The sequence below is a fragment of the Xiphophorus hellerii genome, chromosome 14, assembly GCF_003331165.1.
Source record: "Xiphophorus hellerii strain 12219 chromosome 14, Xiphophorus_hellerii-4.1, whole genome shotgun sequence".
Lineage (NCBI taxonomy): Eukaryota > Metazoa > Chordata > Actinopteri > Cyprinodontiformes > Poeciliidae > Xiphophorus > Xiphophorus hellerii.
In genome coordinates, this window is record NC_045685.1 from 27,151,094 (window position 1) to 27,174,987 (window position 23,894).

General features: G+C 39.6%; 2 protein-coding genes across 3 annotated transcripts; both read left to right on the forward strand.

Annotated features, from left to right (window-relative positions):
• The first annotated feature begins 137 nt into the window (after positions 1 to 137).
• On the forward strand, positions 138 to 9,208 carry psip1b (PC4 and SFRS1 interacting protein 1b). Of its 2 annotated transcripts, none has more exons than XM_032582827.1 (12): positions 138 to 269; positions 1,041 to 1,155; positions 1,234 to 1,298; positions 1,376 to 1,511; positions 1,984 to 2,943; positions 3,076 to 3,231; positions 4,278 to 5,387; positions 6,150 to 6,238; positions 6,324 to 7,485; positions 7,584 to 7,685; positions 7,914 to 8,121; positions 8,561 to 9,208. In XM_032582827.1, exons 2-12 carry the CDS (start codon positions 1,072 to 1,074, stop codon positions 8,572 to 8,574), a joined length of 4,086 nt encoding a protein of 1,361 aa, XP_032438718.1. In that variant the 5' UTR covers positions 138 to 269; positions 1,041 to 1,071; the 3' UTR covers positions 8,575 to 9,208. The 2 variants fall into 2 exon arrangements, with proteins under 2 accessions (XP_032438718.1, XP_032438719.1); XM_032582828.1 differs by lacking the exon at positions 138 to 269 and adding an exon at positions 291 to 782.
• Positions 9,209 to 10,428: 1,220 nt separating this feature from the next.
• Positions 10,429 to 23,272, forward strand: LOC116732646 (uromodulin-like). The gene is made up of 5 exons (XM_032582993.1): positions 10,429 to 10,579; positions 11,262 to 11,507; positions 11,595 to 11,757; positions 22,097 to 22,180; positions 22,680 to 23,272. Exons 1-4 carry the CDS (start codon positions 10,464 to 10,466, stop codon positions 22,178 to 22,180), a joined length of 609 nt encoding a protein of 202 aa, XP_032438884.1. The 5' UTR covers positions 10,429 to 10,463; the 3' UTR covers positions 22,680 to 23,272.
• Positions 23,273 to 23,894: the final 622 nt, after the last annotated feature.

The following is a 23,894-nucleotide window of genomic DNA, read 5'->3' on the forward strand; positions in this document are numbered from 1 at the left end:
ATGGCTTCACTTTTATATTTTTCATGGTTTCAGACATTTTGTAAAGGTAGATAAAGTGGTTTTGATATGACGCAAACACCCCCCAAATCTGTCGATGGTTGGTACCGACCACCGGACGTTGGTACGGTCCAGGATGGCGGGAAAAACGTCAGCGACTACGTCACAGGAGTGAATGGGCCAATATGGCGGCGAGCGTCAGAATGTAGCTTCGCAACGAGATGTTTTATTTAAACTACTGTTGATCCGAGAAGATTGTCTTTTAGTTTCAGGTGAGCAAACGGAAATGCGAACATTTTATAAAACCACAACGACTATCTGAACCGTTTCCGTTTAGACTGACTGACAATTAGCACACCCGCTAGCTAGCTAGCAGGTATGAGTGTATTTGTAAACAATGAGTGAACATGATGATACGAAGCGAAACCTGCTGAGTTAGACCGAAAACTCCCTCTAAAAACGGATAATCCTGAACCCTCAGGGCTGTAACAGCGAAGAAAGCGGGGAGACGAAGCTGTTTCCACCGATTATGTGGAGTGTTTGGTAAAAGTCTACATCGGTTTGCTAACTGAAATTACGACATTTTAAAGCTAATCCGTAAATATGTAAACAATGTAAACAGAATATGGTCCACAAAGTTAATATGCTAACGAAGAGACAGGTGGCCAGGAAAAGCTCTCAATGTTCTCTGCACCTGTAGAGCAGATCACAGGTAAACGGCACACCTGGCAGCTAAACCAGCAAAATGATGACATCACATGTCTGATCTGTTCAAATAGCACAAGGTTGGTCAACCTGTGGGAGAGCAAATCAGCGACCAAACTTTCATTACTGCTGTTATTTCTGTAAACCTTTTGTTTTTGCTCAACTTGATGCTCTGTTCATGTTTCACTGATGTTGTTTGGTTTTACCTGCTTTAGATTAGTTATTAGAACAAACAAGAAATATGATTTTAAATGGCAAAAATGTATTGAAGAAATCACTAAATGAATAAATGGACGCCATGAATCTGTGATCATCACTAATATCATATCTGTTTTCAGCTTTCCTTAAGTCGCTTTCTGGAGCAGCAGGATGTCCGGAAAACTCGGTAACCCTCTGAAGGCCGGTGACCTGGTGTTCGCCAAGATGAAAGGCTTTCCTCACTGGCCGGCTCGGGTAAACAAGCAGACAACACAGCCTTCATCACACACAGCTGTTCTGACCTGGGATGCTTTAACCCGTCTGTGTTTGTAGGTCTGTAAATCAGAGAACGGCTACCGGAAGCGAGTACCGGTCTACTTTTTCGGGACCCATCAGATGTATGTTCTCTCAGCAGCCAATCAGATTCTTCCCTCTGTGTGCGTCTTTAACCCGGCTGTGGTCGTTCTCTCCCCAGAGGCTCCGTCACGCCGGAGAACGTCGCTCCGTACGTCGGCAACAAGCTGAAGTACGGCAGCGGCGTCCGCATCAAAGGCTTCGCTGAGGGGATGTGGGAGATCCAGAACACGCCCGGCCTCGGCAGCAAACTCAAGGTGAGTTCAAACTGGCTTCTGCTTAAAATGTATTTATTAAATTTATTTGACAGGTACAGACAAACTAAATACACAAATCTGGAACAAACTTCCAGAAAACTGCAGAACAGCTGAAACACTGAACTCCTTGAAGTCTGGACTAAAAACCCAGCTGGTTAGATCCTCTTCTGGAAGATAATAAATGAAACATTGAGCAAAATATTTGATGTGTAATGACGGCACTTGACAAAATGTAAAAATGTTTTCTGGTTTTCTCAGTTGTTGACAGTGTGGTGTTTCATGAAGACTCTACACTGTATTTTAGTGTTTTTATGATGTTTTATTAGCGCTACAGCTTTAGCTATGATGCTCCACTTGGGTGAACTATAAAATGTTATTGGAATTGGTTTGGGTTTATTTAAAATGTAATGAACACAGAGATGGAAAAGAGGATTAAAGGATTTTTACAGACTCTGTTGTGTTTTCTCTACAGGTTCAACCAAAGATCTGCACTAAAAAAACACCAGCAAAACCAGCTTCTTCTTCTACTACACTCTCCAGATCTACTCCTGCAACCTCCAGAAAAACTCCTGCAGCTAAAACTCCTGATGGAAAACCTAAAGGAGCTTCTGCTCCCACTAAGTCTGAGTGCAACACTAAACCTGCTTCAAGCAGAAGCACCCCGAGTCGAGCTTTGGGTGAGAAAGAAAGTTCAGAGAGATCCACAAGAACGTCGTTTCGATTGGCTCCAGATAAAACAACCCAGACCAAACCAGATCTGGACGCTCCAGATCGTCCTGCAGCGACAAGATTCTCTTCCAGATTTACTCCTGATCAACCTGTAGAAACAAAGCAAGATAAAGAAACACTAGACTGTACCACAGCTACAAGATCCTCGTCTAGATTAGTTCAATCTGTAGAACCAAAACTAGATAAAAAAACTCATGTGGAGGCTATAAGAACCTCGTCTAGATTGTCTTCAGATGAAAACATGAACTCTGCACTGGGCAAAGAGTCTGCAGAACCTCCTGCAGCTGCAGGCGGGTTGTCTAAGTCCGATCCAGATGACTTCACACAGTTTACAGAGTCTGCAGAGCGTAGAGAGGTTAGATTAGAGTTAACCAGGTTATCTTCTACAGAGTCCAGTCAGGGTGAAGACTCTGCAGATCAGACTGCATCCAGGTTAGCTCCAGATAAACCAACAGACTCCAAACTGGAAAAAGAAACCGGAGAAGAAGATACCACAGAGTCCAAACAGGTTAAAGAACCAGCAGAGCAGCCGGCTGCTACTAGAACCTTATCCAGATTAGCGCCAGAGAAACCAAAAGGGCCAAAGCCGGATCAGGAAGCAGGAAAGGTCGCTGCGGCGACGAGAAGCAGGAGGTCGGCGAGCGGTGGGTCACGGGCAGAACGATCGTCCGAAAAGGAAACTCCAGCTCAGACTAAAGGAGAGGTAGGAACCAAAAATGACTCAAATCTGCAAAGAGTTTTGAACATTAAGGCAAATTAGATCTAACATGCTGGACAGACCTGATATGTTCAGTTTCTGCTCAGCTGTAGTTTTTACAGTTTCATTTCCCCTCAGGTGAGATCAGGAAGAGCTTCTTCTGCCTCTGATGGAAAACCTGCAGCAGGATCGACAGGAAGTAAACCTCAGGCCACGAAGGAAACGGCGAGCAGCGGCGCGCAGGAAGCTGCTGCAGGACGAGTTTCCACCCGGAGCAGAGCGACAGAATTAAAGGTGACTGCCAGCCTCATGAAAACTGTTTCCTAATTTATAAATGCAGCTGTTTGTGAGACTTAAAGTAGTTAGAATGGGAAAAAGAAGACATCAATAAATCCAATATTCACATTTTTATTTGATTGTTTTTATTTTGGAAAGAAGGAAGCAAACTCTTTGATTTTGAAGGGTTAAATTTGAATATTATCTGTTGATAGAGTTCACTTGTTAGCTCAGTAATGCTACACTCTGCCATCAGCTGTTGCTAACGCTACATGGGATAACGCCTGCTCAGTGGTTGCTAAGTTACAGACACAACAACCAAAAGCAGTCATGTCAATATGTGTGCATCTGTGCATCACGATGCCTGTGTCTGTTGTTGGCCTCCAACCTGAACACACTTCCTCTGCACAACCTGCTCCTGGCAGAGCTGATCACCAGGAGTTTCTGCTCTGTGTTTAGTTCAGAGGAAACCTGTGACCAATAGACCTGCAACAACTTGATTAGAGCAAAGCAAAGGAGCTCTACTGTGGATGTGTCAAGATTTATATTCAGAAACTTTTATTGTTTCTTAAATGGAACCAAAACTTAATCAAAACGGTTAATATAAATTATGTAAATCAGTTTCAGGAACTGTTTTTTCTTCTTCTTTTACAGACAGACTGGAATAGAGAGGGATTATATAAAATATTAAAATTGACTCAAAAAAGCTCTGTTAAGTTAGAGTGACTTCAGTCAGAGGCTCGGAAACCCTGCAACACAGACGGCTACAGATGGATAACTTACTGTCCTGATGCTGCATGACTTTCTGTCTGTATGAATGAACAGAGAGTCGATTGTCCTTCATTAAGCTTTCAGAGGTTCCCACTTCTGATACCGACATCTGAGACACAAAGAGAAAAGCTAAATATGATGTAAAATAATAAATGCTGCAGATATTAACATCGGATCATTTCAGCTGCAGTTAGACTCAGCAGCTCAGTGAGTTTAATAAAGAATGAATTGAGATTTCTTGTCCTGGAAGCTGATATCAGTGATGAAACGTATCCGCTCTGTTTCCTCGGCAGCTCAGTGACATTCCCGACTTACCGCCTTCCAGGAAGAGGAGAAAAGATGCAGGAAAGGTAAAGACCCAGGAGGCCAAGAGGAAGAAAGAGGAGAAGGATGAGAAACTGAGTCCGAGCAGCGAGGACAGGATGAAAGATCAGACTGAGAGTAGAGCGTCGAAAAGAAAGATGGAGGAGGAGAAAACCGAGGAAGGAAGAGAGAAAGTAAAGATGAGGAGGAGCAAGAAAGACAAGGAGGCAGGAGAGAAAGAAATGAAGAGAATGAAGATGAGAAGAGAAGAAAACTCTGAGGGAATAAATAAGAGGAAGGCAGACGAAGAGACAAAAACATCTGAGAAAACTAATGAGACCCAAAAGGACGAAGCAGAGGAGATAAACGAGAAACACAAAGACAAAAGAGAAGAAATGAAGGTCAGGAGGACGGAGGGAGAGAGGGATTCATCTGAGGAGACAAAGAGAGGAGAGAAAGACGAGGACAAAACAGAGGGAATAAAAACGAAAAAAGTTCAAAAAGAAGAGGAGAAAACTGAAGCAACAAAGGGAAATGAGGAGGAAGAGAAACATCAAGAAAACCTGGAAGCAAAGAAGACGAGGAGCGAGGAGGAAGAAATGGAGGGAAAGATGAGCAAGAAAAGCAAGAAAGAAGAGGAGAAAACGGAGAACAAAACCAGAAAAGCTGAGAAACCCAAAGAGAAAACAGAAGAAAGAGGAGAAGGAACGAAGGTCAGGAGAGCAGAGAAAGAGAGAAAAGAGGAGGAGGAGGAACAAGTGAAGACCAGGAGAGGTGAGAGTAAAGAACAGAAGGATGACAAGAAAACCAAAGAGAGAAGGAAAAGAAAGAAAGAAGAAAAAGATAAACCAGAACAAAGCTTAGAGAAAACGAGAGAAATGAAGCAGAAGACGACAAAAGATACTGATGGAGAGAAAGATGTGAGGGAGGAGAGGAGGAGAGAGGAGAAAAAGAAGAAGGTACAGAAGAAAAGAAAACAGAAGAGCATGGGAGAGGAGGAAGAAAAGAGAGGACTGCAGTCTGCAAGACGAGAGGAAGAGGAGGAGGCGAAGAAGAGAAAGGATGGAGATGAAGAGACGGCAGAGGAGAAGGAAGACGAGGTAAAGCTGCGATTTGTTTTCTGGCTTCCAGCGTAGAAACGCAGAAATCATTCTGGACATGAAATGAACTCCATAGGTTTACAAAACAGACACAAATATAGAAAATAAATCTAATGTAGCATTTCTAGAAATTAACCCCAAAATTTACAAAAACTCCCAAAACAAAGATGGAGAAGGAAAGCAGAGAAAAGTTAAAGACAGTAAACACAAATGTCTTCCTTCCATTGACTTTACCGGATTGTTTTTGCTGCATTTGTCACAGAACATGCAGCCGTGCTGCTGACCTGCTCAACAATTAAACAGGACGTACAAAAATCACCAAACTGAAATTATTCATGTTTCTTTTTATCCCTCAGTTAAAAATGCAAAAATATGTTGTGAAATATTTCTCCATTACCTTCACAACAATAACTAAAACATGTAATATTTTACATTGGCCTCAATGTTTACAGTTATTTAAGTTTTAATACGTTTTCAGTTTTTAAGCCTATAAAATGTTTTAATTTATTCCCAGCAACAAAAGTAAGAATTTCCCTTTACAAGTTTCTCCAGAGGTAATGGATGTGTGTCAGTCTGTTAAACAAATGATTGTGGCTCAACTTATTACAAAATAAAAATCTAATAATAAAAATAAAAAAGGCTAACTAAAGAGCCATTCAATAATTGCAGTCAGGGGCCACACAAAAAGAATCCAAGGGCCACAAATTTCCCCCGGGCCACACTTTGGACACCTTTCTAATTTCTAACACTTTGAAACACCAGAGGCAGGAGCAGCTGGCGGCGCGGAGGGAGAGTCTGATCGAGTCGCTGAGAGACCTGCTGAAGACGAAGGAGATGACGAAGAGCTCCCAGTAAGGAAGACGAGTCGCTCTTCATCCGTCCCAACCAGTCCAGTGAAGGCCTAACTCCTCTCTGCTGGGTTTGTGTTTCCATCAGGGACGGAGGAAAGACTGCAGACAGGAAGACACCGCCCAAAGGTGGAGCGGAAAGACGGAAAGGAGAGAAGACGGACAGAGGAGGGAAATCGTCCACCAGAAAGTCAACGAGCGAGACGAAAGGAGAGAGAGCGTCCAACCAAAGGACAAGTTCAGACATGAAGACGGACGGACAGAAGGAAGAGAAGACAAATGAAAGCACCAGAAGAGACAAGATGGCCACCAGGAAGTCCACAGCTGAGAGGAAGAAGACAAGTAAACGAGTGGAGAAGGATTCAAGGCAAAAGACGACGGTGGAGACGAAGGGGAGTGAAGACGGGACGGAGAGAGGAACCAGGAAAACCACAGAGGACAAGACTGGTGGGAAGGAGGAAAAGATGTCTACTGGAGGGTCAGCTGTGGAAGTGAAGAAAGATGGACAGAAGGTAGAAAAGGATGAAAGGGAAGAGAAGACCAAGAGCAAAGAAGAAGACGAGACGAAGCAGCAGAAAGACGAGAGGAAGATAATCGGAAAGATCGTTAAAGCCAATCAGGGAACAAAGATCCATGTGAAGACCATGATGGGAGGACTGACCAAAGGATCTGGAGAGGAGGAGGTGAAGAAGAAGAAGAAAGAGGAGGATGGAGGGAGAAAGGAGGAGGTGAAAAAGACTTTAGAGATGGAAAAAGAAGAAAAAACAGAGAAGGCAGCCAAGAAGTTTGATGCTAAAAACTCAGAAACGGAGGAGAAAAAAGCAAAAAAGGAAGAGCAGAAGAAAAGCGAAGCTGAAGAAAAGGTGACAAGAAAAAAGGAAGAGCAGAAAAACCCGGAATGCAGGAAGGAAACAGAGGGGATGAGATTAACACGGGAACAGAGGAAGAAACGTGATGGTGAGTCTCAGGAAAAGAAAAAAGAGAGAACGAGATCGCGGCGACTGGAGGAGAGTAAACCGCAGAAGAAGAACAAGGAAGAGAAGAAGAGTGGGACCGACCGAGCGCAGGCTGCGGCTGAAGGTTTACGGATTGAATCTGCTGCCAAAGACGTGGCGCCAGCGGAAAAGGAGGCCACTGAAAGAGAGAGTCCGACCGGGATGGATCAGAAGAACTCCAGTTCCACGCTGACGGACTCGACTCTGCACCGGATCAACGGAGACCTTCGCATCTCTCTGAAGACGGACAAACCTGTAAGACAATTTTACCAGAAAAAAACAAGTGAAATAAAACAGCCTGCTATAAAACTCCCACCACAGTGACAGCAGTGTGGTGGTGTTTCTGTCTCCAGGACATCAGGAAGTGTCTGTCGGCGTTGGACCAGCTCAACATGCTGTATGTGACGTCTGAACACGTCCAGAGGCACAGCGAGCTCATCGCCACGCTCAGGAAGGTAAACCTGAGTCACATGACCGGGAGAAAACTGAAATATTGAGGTTTACTAGCTTACACCACTGGGCAATTGTACAAAAACACTTTCTTTTTTTTTGTTGACAACTTTAGTTTGTGAATTAAAGCTCCTAATTATGAAGACCTTCTTCTTTTAGGACCTTTTATCATCATTCTTAGTTGTTTTTTGGTAAACCTGGTGTTTGTCCCTCTGACCGCTGTGGATGCCTAGATGCGGTACTACCGGGCCAACCAGGCCATCATGGACAAGGCCTCCATGCTCTACAACCGCTTCAAGAATGCCTTCCTGGCGGGCGACGGCGAGGAGGTGGTGAGCGCCGCCTTCCTGCGCTCGCTGCTGCAGGAGAAGGAGGAGACGCAGCTGATGAGGGAGAAGGAGGAGGCGAGCGAAGGAGAGGTGGAGAAGCTGGAAGCAAAAGGTAATGAAACGAAATGTTCTTGATGTTAAAATAATAAAATATTAGAAGAATCTGAACTTCAAAACTGGTTGAAAACGAGATTCTTCTGAATATTTTACATGAGATTCTGTTTCTTTAATCTTTTTATTTCCTCGTGTTTTAATTATTTCTGATCTTTTGTTTTTAATCATATTTTTCTAAATAAAAACATTCTTTGAAATCTGTGGCTGTTAATACAAGTAGATTTAATAAATGCTATTATATTTACTACTTTTATGATTAATCTAATTGTTTATGATCATGTTTTATTCAGATGAAATTTGTAAAATATACTTTTTTTTCTTTTTAAATTAGAGATTTGTAGCATTTTTATTTAAACATGTATCAGTTATTGATTGTAAACTAGAAATCATGTTAATAAAAATAGATATATTTTGCTGCTTCTTGTTGTCATCTCCAGTGGATTCCTCCTGAGACCCGGACCGGACCGGACCGGACCGGCTCTGATCCCGTCACAGCAGCTGCTGTAGTTACTGCTGGACGTCCTGCTGTATTTTATGTCCCAGTGGAAACTGTAACGCCTCCATGTGTCACGTCTCCCACTTTGTTTCTGATTTAATCTTTAATTTCAGTCAGCAGCATTAATACTGATTTAAACTTTTAGAGTCTTTTTAATTAAACTTTAACTAAAACACTGAGTAACTTGTGCTAATTTTTACTTCCTGTGTAAAGTTCCTAATCTCACACTTGAACTCCTCTGGTGCATTTGGCCCGTCTTGCCCTCAGAGAAGGGGCTGATGGGAAACGTAGTTGTTCTTTGATTTTATTTAAATGTGTGAATGAGACATAAAGCATTAAACCCGGGCAGGATGTTGTAAACCCGACAGAACGGTGCTGCAGAGACAAGTCTGTGTTGTTTTTGTAAAAATCTGGACTTTCTTTTTCTTTTATTTTTTAAAGTTGCTGCTTCTTCAGGTGTTTTTATTTGTGTTTGTTAGTTTTCAGTAACCTGTCTGTGACCGACTGCTGCTGCTGTCTTGTAAATCTGTATTTTTCTGATGTTTTTCCACAAACTTGATTGAATTAAAATCCTAATCAGTGCCTGGTTTTTACAGAACATGTCCTCCTTTGTACAAAGTGTTGATTTTAAGACGGTTTTGCTGAAACTGCTTCTAGTTTTCATCACAATATGAACCTAAAGTTAAAAAATTATTAATACTCCTGGCAGATTTAAAGTTTTTATTTAAGAATGAGTTTGTCTAATCGGAAATGATGAAACAATAGAAATGCAGGACAAAGGCGGGTTTTATTTATTAATAAAACCTGTAATTATTAATAAACCCTCCAACAACCACAAGGCCTCTCTGCCATCACCCTAATCTTTTCAGATAAAACCAAGTCAGGGCTTTAACTGGACCTCTTTAAAACATTAACATTATATCCAGCTAATAGAAACTTGTATATAAATTGAAAAAGTCTTCACACCTTATCAGTTGTACCAGTCCATTCAGTTCAGCTAAAAATGAACTGATTCATGTTCATAGTTCAACTCTCCTCAGCTTCAACTTGATTTAGTTCATGTTCATTTTTCATATTTCACCTGAAGTAAAGACTTACAGGATGCAAAACAGCTGGTGTTGTTTGGTAGATCATCGGTTTGCGGTCACTCAGCGGTCAGCCGGCGCTGACCTCCAGGGAAAATGAAAACATAAAACTGATTAAATGTTTAGTTTCAGTCTGAGGATTGTTGTTGAATTTTTATTTTTTCTCTGGTGTTCATCCATGATTCACTTGAAGATAATTTCAGCCAGTGGAGCTGTTCTCAGTCGGTTGCCGTGGCAACAGCAGGTGTGCGTGTGGAGAGCCGACAGAGAGAGAGAGGAAGAATACCGAGTGGTTTTAGAGCTGTTTTCTGTAACTTCTGAAAGTTCAATAAAAACTTGACTAACTGCCTCATTTTTTTTTTGATCACAATATTTACAACAGTCATCAAATAGAATGAAATACTTAATAAACAAACTTTCGGCATTCATGTAACATTAAATCAACTGTCCAATGTTGGTTTGGTCTGCTGTTACATTTAGACGGAAACCAAACTGTTGAAATATTTTAGCATCTTTAAATGAATCCATATTTTATATAAATCTGATCAGAAGTCCAAGCGATGCGGCCATTTTGGATTCCTGCTCATTCTGCATTGGAACTGTTGGTTTTATAGACATGACTCCAGCTGTAGCAGCTGGTCAGTGCAGTCCAGTCCGTTAACATATTGATGTTTTGGACAACATGACTCCACCATCAGCTCTGTCTCCTCTAAAATAACCAACCCTGACAACAGCCAAACCATCTACAAGAACACCATCATGACACAGAACCTCTCCTCTGGAGGAATCACTCGCCAAGACCAGGTCTACATCGGGTTTTCCTGCGTTGAGACCCAGCCGGACATACAGACGGTGGCTTTCAGGATCAAAGACAGGTGGGTGTTGATCCCATCAGGTAAACTTGTGGTTTTAGTTTCAGAATCAGGTGAAAAAGATTCAGTAAAACATTACAGAATAGTTTGGTCAGTTTCTGTAGGAATAGATTGATATAACAGAGTCCAATCCTTTCTCTTTATGATTCAGGTCAATGTGATTTTACAGATTTGGCCAAAAGCTTAAACACTCTATGAAATACTAGATGTAGCTACGCTGTCCTATCATAGATATATGTTGCATAGAAAACATAACTTTGAAGAGTTGGAAGCTTTTAGACTCCTGTAACTTGGGTCGTTCCTTCATCAACGTGTCTGTAGCGTAAAGTTGAGCTGAATGCAGTTTGGTTCCCCTACGAGATGAACCCGTCGTCATAGCAACATCGTGACGGCCCACAGCGTCTGTTGACGAGGGCAGTGATTGGATGTGGCCTGTGAAAAAGCAGGAAGCAGAGGGGAAATAATGGGAGGCAAAACAGGTGCAGAAAACCAAGACATAACAAAACCTACTAGAAAGAAAAGAAGCTCCGGTTAAGCTGACGTAAAAACTGAAACACCAAGGAGATGACCACAGCTAGCATCTCCATATGACAGTACAAACCTGCTGGATGCAGAAAGCAAAGTAAAATCTTTGAGCAGTCAGAAGTAGAAGCAGACTCCTGCCAGCTGTGTGTGTCCTCTGCAGCTCTGTGGTTCAGTTCGTCTCATCCGGACTTTGGAATTACTCTCTGACCATGAAGGCCTACACCGACGCCAACCGAACTCAAGCTGTGGCCTCAAACACCGAAGTTCGCCTGAACCAGAAGATCTGGATGGAGCTGGACGCCGACGGCCTGAATGAAAGCCTGGTTGCTGTGGTGATGGACTCCTGCTGGGCGACGGACCAGGAATCGGCCAGCGCTAGCCGTAAACATTACCTGATCGAGAACGGGTGAGACCGCTGCCCATATTCAGCCTCTGTGACCTTTCTAACCTCTCTGATCCGACCACCAACGTTTGATTTGACGCTTGTGAGCAGTTGTCCAAACCCTGAGGACCAGACGGTGAGCGTGGAGGCAAACGGAAAGGGAACCTCCAACTCCTTCTCCTTCAACATGTTCCAGTTCACTGGGAGCTCTGCTCAGGTCTACCTGCACTGCAAACTGCAGCTCTGCATCAAACAGGAGAACACCTGCGTCAAGGTGCAGCTTCTCTGAATCTCACTCACCTCAGGATGTTTGACGCTAACACACTATGAGAGACAAAGTTCAGCTTTGACAGTCATTGAAATGTAGACTTGTCTGTCCTTCACTTCTAGACGTGTGGTGGAACTCGGAGACGCAGATCTGTCCGGTCCCAGTCTGGAGCTGCTGCCTTCATCAGCATGGCTTGGACTGCCTAGGTAAGACTGTCTGTTATTCTGACATATTATTATTATTATTATTATTATTATTATTATTATTATTATTCACATTTATAATTGTTCCTTCCCATTAATCCTTTAGTGATTATCTCAGATGGGGTCAGTGGATCAGTAGCTTGAACTCTCCACTAGGGGTCGTAACTAGTCCTCTAGTTTACGGTAACACCGCTGGATCTTTAGACACGGTTGCAGGATCATGAAAATGAAAACCTCAAACTCTGATAGTCGTCACATTAATGGAGACAGAAATAGAAATGGACAAAGTTCCTGATGGATGGGAAGAGAGACCAAGCTTGAACTTTTTACAGGGTTTGTTTTTGTGACAAAATGTTGGTGTTGAGCTTTTTAAAGGAAGATTTCCTGAGTTTTGCACATAATGTTTGAGTTATTAAAATATGAGGGGAAAAACTTTTCTTCATCTTGTAAAGCTGATGTCCAGTTGAACCACAGCAGTTTGTGAAGTCTGGTTCAAACTTTGCTCCTGTTGTCTTTTCAGGTGAAGGACCTCAAACTCCATGAAGATCCAGTCTGTGGACCGGTTCTGATCCAGACCCGGGTGTTATGAGGAAATCTCTGACACATAGCGGTTCTACTGCTGAGCGTTTCTTTGTTATAATCAAATGTGGTGAAGGGAAGTGAGTGAAACACTAAACTAATCAGAGTTTATAGTTGGTCTTCAATGAAAGAAGCTTTTTGATTCTCACGTTGTCTGAGCTCAACACATTGTAGATGTGAAACATCCCATAATGCACAGAGGAAAACAGAGAGCAGAATGAGGCTGCAGTGGTTCACAGTGAGCTTCAATGTTTCAGTCAGCTCTACAATCAGGAGGAATTTGATTTCATTTCTAGTCTCAATGATCAGTAAAGGTTTAGCAGGGATTGGTGGCTGTTACTGAGCCGTTTTTCTTCTTCTGAAGCTGAAATTTACAGAAACTCCAACATGACGTTTGTAGGTTGATGTCAGTTTTTAACATCTATAAAATTATTATCAAGTTGAGTTTTCAATTCAGAAAGTTAAAGCAGAGTTTTAACTCTTACAAATGTTAAACTGGAGCACTTCCCCCTCTTGTGGCTACAATTTGTATTACATACAAGCTTTAACTGGTCATTTGTTTTAATTCTTCTAAACTTAGACAGAATAAAAGCCATTTGAGGTCAAATAAATGATTTTTTTTTTTCCCATTCTGCTTTCGGCCGTTTGTAGTTTTTCTTCAGTCTTTGGATGGATTGTTGTTGTTTTTTGTTTGGTTTTCATGTTGGACATCTGATGTGCGGCGGCGACATAAAGATCAGCACTTTTGATTTCTAATCACTAAAATAATAAAGTGTGCAATGATGATTATTAATCCAACATTTTTAGTTTTTATAATAACTACTTTGGATGAAGGTGATTAAAGTTGTAATTCATGTTTTAATCAGCAAATAAACATTAAAAATAAAAGTCTGTATTTGGTCTTTTATTCATGTTGAATATCCAGGTCGGCGTGGGATATTTATGTATTTAGATTACAAAAGGCATTTATTTGACAAGATAATCAAAGTCTTTATTACTAAAGGTTTGGTTGAAATTTGATCATTTTGATGGATTTAGATGAAACTGACTGTTTTAAGGTCAAAGTTGTGTAATTGCATGAGAGCTGGAGCCGCATCAGGCCGGCAGGGCGGCATTGACCTTTGAACTCTTTGAAGAATTAATGAGCTACACCAACATTTCATTTCCCATTAATAAAGTGGTTTTGAATTCAAATTGAATTTGAAAAGCCTGCATGTAACAAGTATGAATAGAATTCTAAGCTTTAGTGAAGTTTCACAAATCACCTAAAGGTTTCACAAATCCCAAACATGGATTAAAATATTCTGTTATTAGAGCAGAATAATCCAGTCCAGGTTTGAAGAGTCCAGGTGTTGTAGTTTTTAACCTAGAGCCGATCAAAGATGCGGAAGGTGGTGAAAAATTGGGTGGAATCGCCCTTTAGTCATTTCTCGAATCGGAACCAACTTCAGCTTGGTTCTGCAGACCGGGCTTCTCTGCTGGAGAGAGAAATATGGAGATTTAATTCATGACTCACTGGCAGGAACAGACGGCCAGACGAGGCTTTTCTGTCTCATGACCGTCGTTGAGTTTGTAATAATCGCCTCAGAGGCTGTTTTCTGTTCGGACCAGTTAGAAAAATTATCTAAGTTCATTTACTTTTGAGTTTATCTGAAAGGTTATGTTTTCATATTATTATTTTGTGTGTTGTTTACTTGACTCCTTTTCTTCTGTGAAATACTATTAACCATTTTTAGGATGTTTGCCTGGAGGCTAGAGAAGTTTGCACATTCCTGTGTTATCAGCTACATGTGTAACTGATTAGTTGTGGTCAGCCACATGCCCTTGTAAGGGCATGTCCACAGAAGGTTCCAGACCACCCTGTAGAAAAAGGTCATTGGTCAAATTCTTTGTGTGACTACATGAAAAAGCCCAACCTCCTTCCTTGTATTTTCTAATAAAGCCAAATGCAGACAAAGATCGGGCAGAGTTGATCCCAGACAGTGTTTGACGGCGGCTTTCCGCGTCTCGGATCTTCCCTCCTTTTCTGCAGAAATAAAAATTGTGTCTCTGGCTGAATCTTTGCAAGTTAGGAATTAAAATAAACCTATCATTTGGGGGCTCGTTCAGGGATTCCCAACATACCCACCGCTGACGGAAGGAGTAAGACGCGCTGAAATCTGCCGGCAGTATTCTGAAAAGTCCCGGGGGGCAATTTCCTCGCTGGGCCAGTGTCTTAGGTCAACCTCCTTCTGCCAACGGTGGATTGACGGGACTCAAAACCGAGACAGAGCAGGATTCAACCAAGTAAGTAAATGGAATGTTACGGGCGGTTTTCAAGTCCCCCGTTTGACGTCAAGAAAAAAAAGGGAAAGTATAAAAAACACACATAGGGAAAGGCAATAAATGTGATACCTAAAAAACAGTGGGAAAGGTGAGCGGTGGGCTTGTTGGGGATGATCATCAAGAATTCTCCACTCAAATCATTTATTGAATTTAGTCCAAGCGAGAATTACCACAACAAGAACTTGGCCACCACCCTACTCTTCCTATCCCCCGTTCTGTAGAGTCCACCCTAGGTGTGTAAAGAACGGGATGAACACACTGTAAAATATGGGTTTTTCACACGGGAAGGAGAAAAGTCTTAAAGGGGATGAGAAGTTAATGTGTCAGATGGAGCCAGGAAACTTAAAGTACCTGACTAAATGGAAAAAGAAGTACGGTGTAGATGGTGTGTTGAAAGTAAAATAAAGAAAAAACGTGGTGTTTCGGTTTTAAAATAAGGGTTAAGTAAAAAACTGGTACCAGAAAACAGGAAATTATTGGTTGTTGTTAGATTCTAACATAAGTTTGAGATGTCTCTTTTTAAATGTGCACGGTATTTAAAACAGGTTCCTGAAGACTAGAGTTTAAAATTAATTAAATTAAAACATGAAAAATGTTAACAAAACATTGGAAAATTCCTGAAGCTTCAGTAAAATTTGATGAAAATTAGAGTAAAATTTGATAAAATAATGAGGACAGACTGAAAATTGGTGACTGATGAAATTTTGACTGACTACAAATCTGACCGGATGTTTTGTGTTTTGTGTTTTTGTTTGTGTTACAATTCATGTTGGTGTGAAAGAGTGTGTGTAATTGGAGATAAAATACACCTTGGTATTTTATGTCATATAAATACAATGAGAATGTGAAAAGCACCTCTGTAAGTGGATGCCATAGGCAAGAATTTCTCACTTGGAACAACCAAGTAGAAGCAGAAATTACCCTGCAGAGCATTTTTTTAGTGCTGTCTCATGGTGCAAAATGTCCAGTTTTTAGAACACCCTATGTGTTAAACTGGACTAAATTATTCAAATTAAGCAACAACAGCAGTAAGTGTGACCTGCAGTGTAAAGATTGGAAGGTTATTGAAAGATAGAATCCTGATAAAATAAAACATCTGAACAAATTGAAAGTAAAAATATGGGTTCTAAGGCTAAATAAATTGGTAGAACTACAGGATGAAATATAAATAAATAAAGAATAAGCCAAGAAAATGAGGTCACAGAGGATTGTGGAAATGATGTATTGGCAAATTAATAGATGACTAAATGAAAAATAAAGTAAATAAATAGAGAAATACATAAATGATTAGGTAGAGAAATAAATAAAATAAAAAATGTATATAGGATTGAGAACTAAAATATTAGATAAAAATGTTAATTATTCCTTCTAGGCTGAGAAGGTAGTAGTAAAAATAGAATAAAATACAATGAGCTACAATGGGACCTTTTTAATGAGTTGAGGATAAAGAAAAAACAGAAAAGATCTTTAGAGAAACAGGCCCTAACTGTAAGAGGAATTGCCCAGATAACAACAAACTGCAGCATGCGGCTGATTCTAGATAGTTTCACAATCAGTCTTTTTAAACTGACCAAAACTTTAAGATAGATAAATATTATTAAATCTACAGGACTTATTGATAATTAAGACAGGATAAATTAGAAGTAACTCTCTTGTTAAATAGAAATTGATTAAATACAGAAACGTTTGCTAAAATTTACAAGATTTATTGTTGAAGGATAACATTAAGTTTGAAATAACTTATTGGTTAATGAAAAAAGTTCATGTGGAACTATTGTAGAGAATCAATATTAAACTGTAATAAGAGATGATTAAAAAGTGCCTACAGAAAGAGAGGGCTGCAAATAAAATAAGAAAATAAGAAAAAAATAAAATAAATAGAACAAAACAGGAAAAAGCGACAAGTATGTTTATTTAGACAAGAGAATAATGAAGCCCAGGGAGGAGTTGCAACCCCCACTCACAGCAGCTCAGCAGGGGAGAACAAGAAGAGCTGTGCTGTAACTTCTACCCCCACTAGATTCAACTAACCAACATGTGAAGCCTCTTTACAAAACACTAGTATATGTTGTTTTAAGTATAAGCAACCCCAAATTGTAAAATTAGATGAAACCAAAACATATCTGATGATTCAAGTGCCAAAGCCTAATAAAGCAGTAGAAGAATTAGAAGTTCCTCCTGAAATCCTTATTGACTCTCTTTCCTGCCATAAAATCATTCCCTCCAAGAGGTGAAGGAAAGTTCATATGGTGGGTTAAAGATTTGTTTTGTGATCTGACAATAGAGATTGCTCAGACTAGTGTAGTGACCTTAAAACATAAAGTGTGAAATCTAATAAATACAAAGGATTTAATTAACCTTTTTTCCTAAGGAACATAGAGATTGGCTGTTTAAATCTTAGGGTTTTGTTTGGCACCGTAGATTATAGGAAGATGTAGAGAGTCTTTACCATCACATAAGGCAGGATTTTGATGTAGTTTTAGTTTCCTAAAATTCAGAGAACCATTTTCTCTTTAGTGCAGGTTGTTTAAGCAAGCAAATACATAGTGAGCAATGAAATAATGTGGAAAATGTTAAATGTAAGTTTTTAGCATCAAAACACCGAGTCTAAATTGGTAAACATGCTTTGTCAAACAATAGTTAAAATTCTTTGTAAAATGAATTATTTGAAAATCATAAGAGTAAAATGAAATAATGAGCTTTAAAACTGTAATGTGAAGTGTTTTGGGAAAATAGAGTCATCTTGAAGGTTTAAATCATGCTGAAATAAATGATTCTGTTTGTTTTGAAAGTTGACCTTTTAGGGAAAAGGGCAGCATTGAATATGGGTAGAATTTCTCAGGTAAAATAATAAACCTGTTTCATCAACATCTTTATTTAAAGTAGTAGAAATTGTGATACATTAGCAGGTAATGCATCATCAGGGAGGAGAATATGTTATGGGTTTACCTTTTATATTACTTAATTAGATTACTGAAACTTTTATATTACTTAAACAAAATATTTGAAGAACATGTCTGATCTGTACTAAACACAAAAGTGAAAGGAAAGATATTGTCTGGTGAAATATATGCTTATTTTAAATGGATTTGAGTTGTTCTCCATTAAAGATGTTCTGACAATGGGCTAAAGTATTTTGAAACCAATAGATAACAAATTTATAGTGATAATGAAGCATATTTTGGTTAATTAACTTGGGGAAATAATTATAGAAATTAAAAATATTATTGTGCTAGCCATTTTCAGAGCATTAATTTAATGGATTAAGAATGTTTTAAGAAATGTTGTGAAGAATCTGTTATTGATTAAGTTATCACTAATCAGTAGAAGTACTCAGGTGGGTCTGAGATGTGGGATTATAATGATTTTCTAAATTTGATTTTTGTTTTGATTTACATCCATTTAAAATGACTTTGAATAAAACTTTAAATTCTGCTACCAGTAAAAGGCCTAGAGGAAAATTGGTGTATTTTGAAAATGTCTGGATTTGTTAAGTTATACATTGACATTATAATTACCCCAGGTCTAACTCTTTTGAATCTTTGTTTAAGGAAAGCATGTAGAATGTTTTAGACAAACTACCAGTAAAATCTAGTTTGTTCTATAAAAGTAATTTAAACTGGACTGTTTAATTCACACTGATATTCATTGTTTTGATGGTAAATGTAAGCTATACAACTACGTCTTTAAGCTTTTGTTATTGTTTTGTTTTTGTTCAGTCTTATATTACAAGATTAGTTTAAAATGAAGATCTGCATATGCTTAACATTCAGGACAAACATTAATTTAGAACCTTGTCTTTTGAAGCAGGTGATTACAGGGTTTCGGTGTTTTCCATCTGTTGGAGGTGTAGTATATAATAATAGAAACGTAAATTGAATGGATCACATCCACCATTTAATGAGCAGAACTTAGTAAAACTGGACAAGCAGGAGATAAGGTTTCGCATGATGAGTTGCTCATGGCTTTCTACACACAGACTGGCCTAGAGTTCAGAGCTCCAGACCTGACTCTGGACTCTACAACAAAAGCTGCTGTCTCTGAAGAAGAGTGCGACTGCTTGGAGAAGCGGTTTCACATTTATTCCGACGATAGCAGCCACAGATGGAGACGAGCGGTGGAGAATTCACTTGGACACAGAGTGAATTGAAGATATTTGTGTTGAATACACAAATGAATGATGCCTTTGGAAAATCTGATCTCTGTTTTGTCATTGCAGTTTTGCAGCTGTTTTTCTGGTGTCCTGTGGATGTGGTCTCATTCAAAGTCTGCATTCTTTGATAAAAGATTAAAGTAATTCCCCTGATGGAAAATAACAAAGCCAAATTTACTTTTTTAAGTTAAGCCATTGTTTGATTATGCTGACACTGATGAAGATGACACTAGAGAATGTTGTACTTATATTTCTGATGCTAATGAAACCCATTTTGATGAAGCAATGTCTGCCTTGAAAAACCTGCAACAGGCCATGTCACAGGATGCAGTTCCCTCACGAGGAGATGTTTTTTCTTGGCTCATATATGGACCATGGTGGCATCTTCTGTTGAAATTAATGATGGTTCTTCTTATTATTCTTTTCTTGTTTTGTATTTTTACTGCCTGCATTATTCCATGTTTAAAATCAATGATAGCTAAAACTGTTGGAAATGTTATGTATCACTATCAACTTGTTGCCTCCATCTCTGAGGGAAACTCTGATGTCTAACGTTGTGACCATACATTGAAAATGTGCCAGCAAGAAATGTGTTTTTGATGTCTGTGTTAGACTTCATAAATAATAATATGAAAAACAGGAGGGAATGTTAGAAAAATTATCTAAGTTCATTTACTTGTGAGTTTATTTGAAAGGTTATGTTTTCATATTATTATTTTGTGTGTTGTTTACTTGACTCCTTTTCTTCTGTGAAATACTATTAACCATTTTTAGGATGTTTGCCTGGAGGCTAGAGAAGTTTGCACATTCCTGTGTTATCAGCTACATGTGTAATTGATTAGTTGTGGTCAGCCCATGCCCTTGTAAGGGCATGTCCACAGAAGGTTCCAGAACACCCTGTAGAAAAAGGTCATTGGTCAAAATCTTTGTGTGACTATGTGAAAAAGCCCAACCTCCTTCCTTGTATTTTCTAATAAAGCCAAATGCAGACAAAGATCGGGCAGAGATGATCCCAGACAGTGTTTGACGGCGGCTTTCCGCGTCTCGGATCTTCCCTCCTTTTCTGCAGAAAAGAAAATTCTGCCTCTGGTTGAATCTTTGCAAGTTAGGAATTAAAATAAACCTATCAGACCAGTTTTTCTGATCTCTGCTCTTCATGGTCAGCCGGTGGTTCTGTTGCGCTCAGTTTACAGGTCCACTGCGCTGCTGAAATCTGCCTGACTGGGCGGAAGTGAGGTCAGGAAGGAGTTTGATATGACGCAGTTTGAGACTCTGCAAACCAGGGATGCTGCTTGCTGCGCCCTTTTGGCCGACCAACGGAGGGGCCACTGGGAAGGCCCCAGTTAGCCCCGTATGCCAGTCCGTTCCTGGTAGAGACTGGATTCTAAACTGGGGCAGAAGAAACATTTGAGGTAATAAGTGAGAAACTGAAGTGACATTATAAAACATACTGAGGTCATTTTAGTTCAGCATCAGTTTGAAATGTTACCAAACAACAAACTGTGAGTCACATCTGCTGTTCCTTGGAGTTACACCTGTTAATTACCAGGTGTAATTATTATTATTATTGTCTTCATTCTTCAGCTCATCTTCCTCATATCTGTGGTGTAAATTTGAGGCAATGATGCCTTTTAGGATTCACTGGTTTTATAACCCATTACTGGACAATCCTCTGTAAATGTCCTCTGGTTTCATGAAGGAAAGGTGGAAAAACAGTTGAAGCCCAAAACAAATGTCATGTTGTGAGAAATCACTGAGTTATTAGCATCTGGTGTTTTAATACATGGCTGCAGCTGTGCTCAGTTTTCTGGTTCAGTGACATTCCTTTGCAGGTGTTTCTGTCTTACCATCAGTACAAATAACTGAACAGAATGAGCCCGGGGCAAATACCTGTCCCAGGTGTTTGGCCAATCATCACCGTCACCTCCTCGTCTCCAGGTAGGACGGAGACGCCAAATCGGCCCAGCAGCTCCGGTCACCAGAGAGCCACCTTCATCATCACCTTCATCATCCTCCTGTAGAGGGTAAGACCCGCTGGACGCTCTTCTGCTCATCCATGGAGACATTTCTCACAGAAAACCAAATTCTCTGAGGGGGAAAGAGGAAACATTCACAGCAACAGAGCCACGTAGAAAAACAACCCAAGATTATTACCATCTATTTGCAAAATCACCACCACAACAAGCTTTTAACCATAAATTCTCCAGATGGAGGAAACTTTCACAAAAACTTTGTTAAAGTTTCATAAACTTTATCATGACAGAAATTGATTTGGAGACATTTTACTTCCCCAAATTGTAGCTATGTTACAAAAGAAAAAGGTTTTTCAATTTGGTCCAAAATTTCCACATAAATTTGCATTTTGGTGCATCTGATGATGAATTGTTAAAATATGATTCATGTTTTGATCAGTTACTTTTTACCAAATGCTTTTCTGCTCTTAATTGAGTCGTTTCCTGGATGGAAACTTTTTACTTTTACTTGAGTAAAAATATGTTGAACTATTGCTTCTCTAACTTGAGTAAAATTTGTGGTGTAAAGTTACCCTGAGAGCTTTACAGAATCAGAAACTTTGACTTTGATTCTCTGAGCTTCTATGCACCACAAATCTGGAACAAACCACCAGAAAACTGCAGAACAGCTGAAACACTGAGTTCCTTTAAATCCAGACTAAAAACTCAACTGGTTAGAGCTGATTTCAAAACATAATCATGAAACATTGATCAATAATCTGATGTGCAAAATGTGAAGCTGTTGACTTTATATTTTTATGTTTTTATGATGTAACGCTCTTTGAAATGCCTTGTTGCTGAAAGGTGCTCTACAAATAACATTTGATTTGGCTGATTGATTGTTGCCATGTCAGTAAACTTTCCAGGGTGCGTTTCTTAGGAAGGTCAAACTAAACCACAGAAGAACACACACAGCCTCCAGCTGTTTGCATCAAACAGGAGAACACCTGCGTCAAGGTGCAGCTTCTCTGAATCTCACTCACCTTAGGATGTTTGACGCTAACACACTATGAGAGACAAAGTTCAGCTTTGACAGTCATTGAAATGCAGACTTGTCTGTCCTTCACTTCTAGACGTGTGCTGGAACTCGGAGACGCAGGTCTGTCCGGTCCCAGTCTGGAGCTGCTGCCTTCATCAGCATGGCTTGGACTGCCTAGGTAAGACTGTCTGTTATTCTGACATTTTATTATTATTATTATTGTTATTCACATTTATAGTTGTTCCTTCCCATTAATCCTTTAGTGATTATCTCAGATGGGGTTAGTGGATCAGTAGCTTGAACTCTCCACTAGGGGTCGTAACTAGTCGTCTAGTTTACGGTAACACCGCTGGATCTTTAGACACGGTTGCAGGATTATGAAAATGAAAACCTCAAACTCTGATAGTCGTCACATCAATGGAGACAGAAATAGAAATGGACAAAGTTCCTGATGGATGGGAAGAGAGACCAAGCTTGAACTTTTTACAGGGTTTGTTTTTGTGACAAAATGTTGGTGTTGAGCTTTTTAAAGGAAGATTTCCTGAGGTTTGCACATAATGTTTGAGTTATTAAAATACGAGGGGAAAAACTTTTCATCATCATGTAAAGCTGATGTCCAGTTGAACCACAGCAGTTTGTGAAGTCTGGTTCAAACTTTGCTCCTGTTGTCTTTTCAGGTGAAGGACCTCAAACTCCATGAAGATCCAGTCTGTGGACCGGTTCTGATCCAGACCCGGGTGTTATGAGGAAATCTCTGACACATAGCGGTTCTACTGCTGAGCGTTTCTTTGTTATAATCAAATGTGGTGAAGGGAAGTGAGTGAAACACTAAACTAATCAGAGTTTATAGTTGGTCTTCAATGAAAGAAGCTTTTTGATTCTCACGTTGTCTGAGCTCAACACATTGTAGATGTGAAACATCCCATAATGCACAGAGGAAAACAGAGAGCAGAATGAGGCTGCAGTGGTTCACAGTGAGCTTCAATGTTTCAGTCAGCTCTACAATCAGGAGGAATTTGATTTCATTTCTAGTCTCAATGATCAGTAAAGGTTTAGCAGGGATTGGTGGCTGTTACTGAGCCGTTTTTCTTCTTCTGAAGCTGAAATTTACAGAAACTCCAACATGACGTTTGTAGGTTGATGTCAGTTTTTAACATCTATAAAATTATTATCAAGTTGAGTTTTCAATTCAGAAAGTTAAAGCAGAGTTTTAACTCTTACAAATGTAAAACTGGAGCACTTCCCCCTCTTGTGGCTACAATTTGTATTACATACAAGCTATAACTGGTCATTTGTTTTAATTCTTCTAAACTTAGACAGAATAAAAGCCATTTGAGGTCAAATAAATGATTTTTTTTTTTCCCATTCTGCTTTCGGCCTTTTGTAGTTTTTCTTCAGTCTTTGGATGGATTGTTGTTGTTTCTTGTTTGGTTTTCATGTTGGACATCTGATGTGCGGCGGCGACATAAAGATCAGCACTTTTGATTTCTAATCACTAAAATATTAAAGTGTGCAATGATGATTATTAATCAAACATTTTTAGTTTTTATAATAACTACTTTGGATGAAGGTGATTAAAGTTGTAATTCATGTTTTAATCAGCAAATAAACATTAAAAATAAAAGTCTGTATTTGGTCTTTTATTCATGTTGAATATCCAGGTCGGCGTGGGATATTTATGTATTTAGATTACAAAAGGCATTTATTTGACAAGATAATCAAAGTCTTTATTACTAAAGGTTTTGTTGAAATTTGATCATTTTGATGGATTTAGATGAAACTGACTGTTTTAAGGTCAAAGTTGTGTAATTGCATGAGAGCTGGAGCCGCATCAGGCCGGCAGGGCGGCATTGACCTTTGAACTCTTTGAAGAATTAATGAGCTACACCAAC